Source organism: Harmonia axyridis, chromosome X, assembly GCF_914767665.1.
Source record: "Harmonia axyridis chromosome X, icHarAxyr1.1, whole genome shotgun sequence".
In the NCBI taxonomy this organism is placed as follows: Eukaryota; Metazoa; Arthropoda; class Insecta; order Coleoptera; family Coccinellidae; genus Harmonia; species Harmonia axyridis.
In genome coordinates, this window is record NC_059508.1 from 4,012,765 (window position 1) to 4,020,271 (window position 7,507).

Sequence of the window (7,507 nt, forward strand, 5' to 3'; positions counted from 1 at the left end):
TCAAATATTTGAAATCATTTTAATACCAAATTATTAAAAAAAATGTATTTTACATGTTCTTTTAATTGATTTATTCGTTTTCCTGGTGAACGCGTTATCAAACCGAGTTTTGTATCGAAATCTCATACATATGGTAGTTTCTGAGGAATGATCTAGAGAGCTTACGAATATTTTATTCAATACATTTTTGAAAATTTAAGTGAAGTTTTTTTTCTGAAATTATAATTGCGAATGAAAGCAAATTTCTCTTTGAATGAAAGTGATAGTACTGACCTTACAAAATATTCATTCCTACTAATTCTTACTATTGGAACTAGAAATTTTTCCACATACTGAATACTTTTATTCATTCATTTTTTTATGTGTGAAAAACTTTTTCATTATTGTCATTAACTCTTTTCATGGAAATACAAATGAAAAGAAATAGGTACTCCACTATCAAAGTTATTTTCGTGAATACAAAAATTGCATGGAAGATAGTTTTGCTTTTTCATTCCCAAGTAATTTTTTTTTAATTCTGATATTGACCTTGAAAACATTTGCGTGTTTTCGTTTTATGTTGAACCAATAAATACAAATAGCCCCTGTAGAATTTGAAAGTATTTTCTTTCATCTGGAGTTTGAAACATCTCCTTTATTTTATTAGATTTCACCACGACATAGTTATTGGACAATAAAATTTTTTTTATTTGGTCTGGGAAAACCGAGACGCCCTTATATAGGAACACGCGACACGCGTAATGATTAACCTAATTGCAATGTGGGAAGGTAATTATTATATAATGTTCATCTATAAACAATGACTAATTACAATTTTGTTATATGTACTTGAAACTCGTTGGACATTCAGACAGACACTAGTTCGCCATATTAGCTGATCAATCGCTAATTAAACTCCCACATCAGAACCTATTATTATTTCACCTATTCATTACTTGCGAACGTACGTTAACTGTATCATCCTCACAACAAAAGGAATTGTACGGTTTGAAATAATCACTAATTGGCAATGATTCAATAATCTATTTTTACCAGAAAACTTAGTTTGTCGTTTCCGATGCGCAGAATTATACACGAACAAAAAAAAATTGTTTGATCGATACTTAATCGTGAGTGGTATTGGAGTTTCGCGCTAGTTGTTCAAAGATACCTAGTTCAAAAATGTGGAGAGAACGTGTTTACAATGTAAGATTTTTTGAATGATTACACATTAGATCGGTGATTTTCTTGAAAAAACCTACGTTTTTCTTATGTTTTGATTTTAAGTTCGTTGTTGAAATTCAATTTATAGAAATTTATCGTAAAAATTTCAGGATAACTTTTTGAATTGATTGAATACATTTTATTCCGTTGAGGCTTCTTTTTTCATTTTGTAGTTCGTGAAATTTTATGAGTTTATTGATCAAGACATAGGAAAACATGTACCTAATACCCACGTGAAGTATTCATTTTCATGGATTATCCACATTAGGTAATTTGGATTATTTCTTTCATTTTATGAAAATTACAATTTATCACAAAATAAATTCATTATGAGACATTTTCGTGGAAATATACAATTTTCAAGTCAAATATCAGAGTTTCTCATTAGGAAAAGACATCATTAATTTTAAAAGGATGTCATTTCAAAATTACCACAACATTGAAAGGTTTGATATTCATCATTTTACCTCTCATATTTTTCTTTTATTGCGTTTTATCGAATCTATATTTGAAATTTTCAAATGGATAGAAACAACGAAGTAAGGTTCATTGTTTTTTAACAGATCTTTATATCATTTCGTCCCAATGTCTGTAATTTTCGAATTTCGAGCCGGAAATAATCTCAACCTACTAGGTTCCCCTCAATGGTGATGAATTCATGATAAAAAAAAATATATTTCCGTACGGATGTGAATACAAGAACTCCCGAACGGAAATACCCAAAAATTTGAAATTTTCGGGGTAGGTTCGGATCTCGTATGCCGTTAAATTCGTTAATGGACATAATCTCACTATTGGGATTTCCGTAAATATGGCTGTTCGAAGTTTTGTTTTCCTGTTCATTTCAAAACTGCTGCAGATTCGATCGCGATGAAAATTTGCATTTGGATGTTGAATATAAAATCCAAGCTTAGTGCAATTTTTTTTTTTTTTAATTGCATCAGCTCGATTTTTTCATTCTGTAGAGGAATTAATAAATCTCGTAACAAAATCCACAGGAATTTTAGGATTCTTTGACATCCATCGGCTAATATACCGATATCTGAAAATAATTAATCAAATACACATTCAATAAAAAAATTTCTGGCCTACTAATTATAATATTTAGGAATAACTATTATTTTCGCAATTCAAAAATTGTAGTCTTCGATTCATCTCCAAAAACATTTATGAAATAATTTCCAATGTGTTTCACAATCGATAACGGTACATTTTTTCAAACATTTCCTATCCGAAGTGTTTGTATTTATATTTATTTATTCTGATAAAAAAGATGTTATACTAGTGCATGAATGAATTTTTGAAGTTTAAGGTCTAATGACCTGATCTTGGCCTATATCATCCTGATTGGTGTTGAAACAACTAAAAATAAACTAGTGTGTCGAAATTACTTGCGACTAAATAAAAATAATGCGGTCAATAAATAAAAATGAGTTCCACCAAGGACATACATGTATATATGGATAACATTTTTGTTTGCCTATATTGAATAATTTATTTTATTTCTTGACCGATTCAATTATTTTCACAGTCGAGCGTTCGAAAGTTTAGGATGATATAGGTACATATTTCCATACATCCTGTATATCATAAAAAAATTTTCAAAATTTTCGCAAACACAATGGTCAAGCAAGAAGACAATAAATGAACTTATGCTTGACATAAAATTCATGCTGTATAACTTCGTCCAAGTGTACCTTATAATATGAACTCACAACAAAAAATTAAACTAGACAAGATCAATTGCAAAAAAAAAATAATGAAAATATACAAATCAAGAAGCAGGCGAGGCAGGGGATGGCGGAAATTAATTTAAAACAAGTCCATTAAAACTGTGATATTCTCCACCAAGAAAAATTTTCATCCCTCAACTTTTATTTTGGATCTTATATTTATCAATGAAGTATGCAATATATTAATGAATTTTGGTCCTAGATACGAAATTAAATGTTGTGTATGTGTTTTTCTGTACAATGGAACTATTAGGAGCATGTTCCCCTAATATGATATTTTAAAGATGATTACTTCAATTATCTTATAAGACAGCGATAAATGTAGATATATCATTCGCACCTCGCGAAAACCGGAATCCTTGTAAAGAGTATCTGTAGGATCTTACCTCTTTCTTCAAAATTATTTTTTTGATAGTTTTCTGGATAATCTCCAAAAGAGTGAGATGAGCTTTGGCAAGACCTCCCCATGCTGTGATATAATAACAAAATCACGAGAATCCCATTTCACACAAGAAAATTACATCCAAACACAAAATTTCGTATCAGGAACACATGGCGACTGAGGAGGTATCCGGGTCGCAGATCTTCTCCAACCAATCATACACGAATATGGTTTGTGTGTTGCCGATTCAATTACTGCTCCTGAAATACCTCATAATTCATCATATGTTCCTGACAGGAAATTCGAACACAAAATTCTTGTTTTTTCGTAAGAATTTTCTCATCATATCCAAAAACACAAACTTTCGTATCGGGAACACATAATAACCGAGGAGGTCCCAGTTCTCCACTTAGTGTTCATGATATACCTCATCGATCTCATATGTTCCCGATAGAAAATTCGAACACCAAATTCTGGATTTTTCGACCGAATTTAAACATTTCAAACAAGAAAATCACAACCAAACACAAAATTTTGTATTGCAGAATTTGAATAGGCAACACAAAAAACCTATTCGTGTATGATTGGTTGCCTAGGTGAAGATCTGCGATCCGAATACCTCCTCATTCATCATGTGTTCCTGATACGAAATTTTGTGTTTGGAAGTGATTTTCTTATGTGAAATGGGTAAATTCGGACGATAAAACAAAAATTTGTATTACGAATTTTGTATCAGGAACATATGAGATCGAGGAGGAGTATCAGGAGCAGAAATGGAATAGGCAACACACAAAACATATTCGCGTATGATTGTTTGCCCAAGAGAAAATATCCGACCCGAATACCTCCTCATTCATCATGTGTTCCTGATACGAAATTTTGTGTTTGGAAGTGATTTTCTTGTGTTAAATGGATACATTCGGACGATAAAACAAAAATTTGTAGTACGAATTTTGTATCAGGAACATATGAGATCGAGGAGGTGTATCAGGAGCAGAATTTGAGTAGGCAACACAAAAAACCTATTCGCGTATGATTGGTTGCCCAATTGAAGATCTGCGACCCAGATACCTCCTCATTTATCATGTGTTCCCGATACGAAATTTTGTGTGTGGATGTGATTTTCTTGTGTTTCATGTGTTCCTGTTACGAAATTGGTACACCAAATTCTTGTTGTTTCGTTCGAATTTACCCATTTCACACACGAAAATCAAATCCTAACACAAAAATTCGTATCAGGATCATATGATGAATGAGGAGATATCCGGGTCGCAAATCTTCTATAGGCAACCAATCATACACTAAGAAGTTTTGTGTGTTGCCTATTCGATTTTATTCCTGCTCCTGATATACCTCCCCGATCTCATATGTTCCTGTTACAAAATTGGTACACCAAATTCTTGTTGTTTCGTTCGAATTTACCCATTTCACACACGAAAATCAAATCCTAACACAAAAATTCGTATCAGGATCATATGATGAATGAGGAGATATCCGGGTCGCAAATCTTCTATAGGCAACCAATCATACACTAAGACGTTTTGTGTGTTGCCTATTCGATTTTATTCCTGCTCCTGATATACCTCCCCGATCTCATATGTTCCTGTTACAAAATTGGTACACCAAATTCTTGTTGTTTCGTTCGAATTTACCCATTTCACGAAAATCAAATCCTAACACAAAAATTCGTATCAGGATCATATGATGAATGAGGAGATATCCGGGTCGCAAATCTTCTATAGGCAACCAATCATACACTAAGACGTTTTGTATGTTGCCTATTCGATTTTATTCCTGCTCCTGATATACCTCCCCGATCTCATATGTTCCTGTTACAAATTTGGTACACCAAATTCTTGTTGTTTCGTTCGAATTTACCCATTTCACACACGAAAATCAAATCCTAACACAAAAATATGTATCAGGATCATATGATGAATGAGGAGATATCCGGGTCGCAAATCTTCTATAGGCAACCAATCATACACTAAGACGTTTTGTATGTTGCCTATTCGATTTTATTCCTGCTCCTGATATACCTCCCCGATCTCATATGTTCCTGTTACAAAATTGGTACACCAAATTCTTGTTGTTTCGTTCGAATTTACCCATTTCACACACGAAAATCAAATCCTAACACAAAAATTCGTATCAGGATCATATGATGAATGAGGAGATGTCCGGGTCGCAAATGTTCTATAGGCAACCAATCATACACTAAGACGTTTTGTATGTTGCCTATTCGATTTTATTCCTGCTCCTGATATACCTCCCCGATCTCATATGTTCCTGTTACAACATTGGTACACCAAATTCTTGTTGTTTCGTTCGAATTTACCCATTTCACACACGAAAATCAAATCCTAACACAAAAATTCGTATCAGGAACATATGATGAATGAGGAGATATCCGGGTCACAAATCTTTTGTGTGTTGCCTATTCGATTTTATTCCTGCTCCTGATATACCTCCCCGATCTCATATGTTCCTGTCACAAAATTGGTACACCAAATTCTTGTTGTTTCATTCGAATTTACCCATTTCCCACACGAAAATCACATCCAAACACAAAAATTCGTATCAGGAACATATGATGAGTGAGGAGGTATCCGGGTAGCAGATCTAATATAGGCAACCAATCATACACTAAGCCGATTTGTGGGTTGCCTATTCAATTGTACTCCTGCTCCCGATATATCTCCTCGATCTCATATGCTCCTGATACAAAATTCTCAAACCAAATTTTATATTTTCATATGAATTTACCCATTTCACTCTAGAAAATCACACCCAAACACAAAATTTCGTATCGGGAACACATGATGAATGAAGAGGTATCCGGGTCGCAGATTGGTTGCCACTTAGGCAACCAATCATACACGATTACGTTTTGTGTGTTGCTTATTTAATTTCTAAATTTTGAAGAGAGAATTCAAGGAAACAAAATTTAAGAATCTTTTATTTGAAACTGAACAACATATGAGTCCTAACTCTTATATTTTCGGAGTTATGAATTTTTTGAAATTCTTCTCCGGATTTCGGAACGGATGATCTCGGTTCGAATCCGTTTTGTGTATATTCATTAAATTTTGTTTGTATTTTCTTTCTTTACGTTTCGAGATATTTTGCTGAACTTTGGTGTAATATTTCAATGATAATATTCTGAAATGAAGGACATGATATAAAATTATGTATATTTTATTTCCGATACTTTGTTGAAAAATATATTCCCCTTTCTATATATCAGAAATCGGTAGATCATTCAAAAGTTTATCTTCTAGAATCACCTTTAGTTTGATAAGTTTTCAGGGTACATTAAGGCCAAAGAACACGAGTGTCATCACGGGAGACTACTTGAGCGAATTACTTGATTGGCTTACTGCCAATGTGAACACGAATCACGCAACAAAACTCTCAGATTTACACGATGTTAATCTCATTTGCAATGGAGTTTATCTTGGAGATAAGTGAGTGAAGTATACACTATTGGAATTCCTGAACTTCGTGCTGATTATTTTTCTCACAGATATACAGCTAAAGATAAGAGATTCCTCGTTAAAAATGGTTTTACGCATGTTTTGAATGCAGCAGAAGGATTTGATTTCATGACGCAAGTTGATACCACCCAAGATTTCTACAGGGAAGCTCGCATCAAGTATTTGGGTATACCAGGAGAAGATAGACCATCATGGAACATATCTGTTTATTTTGAATTAGCTGCTAAATTCATAGACAACGCAGTCAAAAATGGAGGTAATATCAGGCAAAACAAAAAAAAAAGTATATTGATCATACGAACTCACATTTTTTTCTATGAAAAGAATTCAATTTGAAAATATAATTAAATTTTGATTCACTATTTACACCAAAATAAAACTGAGTTTGTATTTTACAGGTAAAGTGTTTGTACACTGCGTGGTTGGAATATCAAGATCTGCTACATTAGTTCTGGCATATCTGATGATCTGCAAAAAGATGAACGCAGCAGAAGCTTTAGAATATGTGTTCAAACATAGGAGAATATTCCCCAATATTGGGTTTCTGCATCATTTAGCCCAACTGAATTCAGTTCTCAGAAAGAATTCAATTTTGTACTGAACACTGTTTTTATTGTAACTTTATATTTTATTCGATAGATTGTATTATTTTTGTATTTATATCAACACAAATATATTTGCACTGAGCTGTT

General features: G+C 33.0%; 1 protein-coding gene across 1 annotated transcript; it reads left to right on the forward strand.

The window, feature by feature from the left end:
* The first annotated feature begins 931 nt into the window (after positions 1-931).
* Positions 932-7,507, forward strand: LOC123686154 (dual specificity protein phosphatase 3). Its single transcript, XM_045626155.1, has 4 exons — positions 932-1,185; positions 6,628-6,785; positions 6,845-7,071; positions 7,214-7,507. The coding sequence occupies exons 1-4, from the start codon at positions 1,162-1,164 to the stop codon at positions 7,414-7,416; spliced, it is 612 nt and encodes a 203-aa protein (XP_045482111.1). The 5' UTR covers positions 932-1,161; the 3' UTR covers positions 7,417-7,507.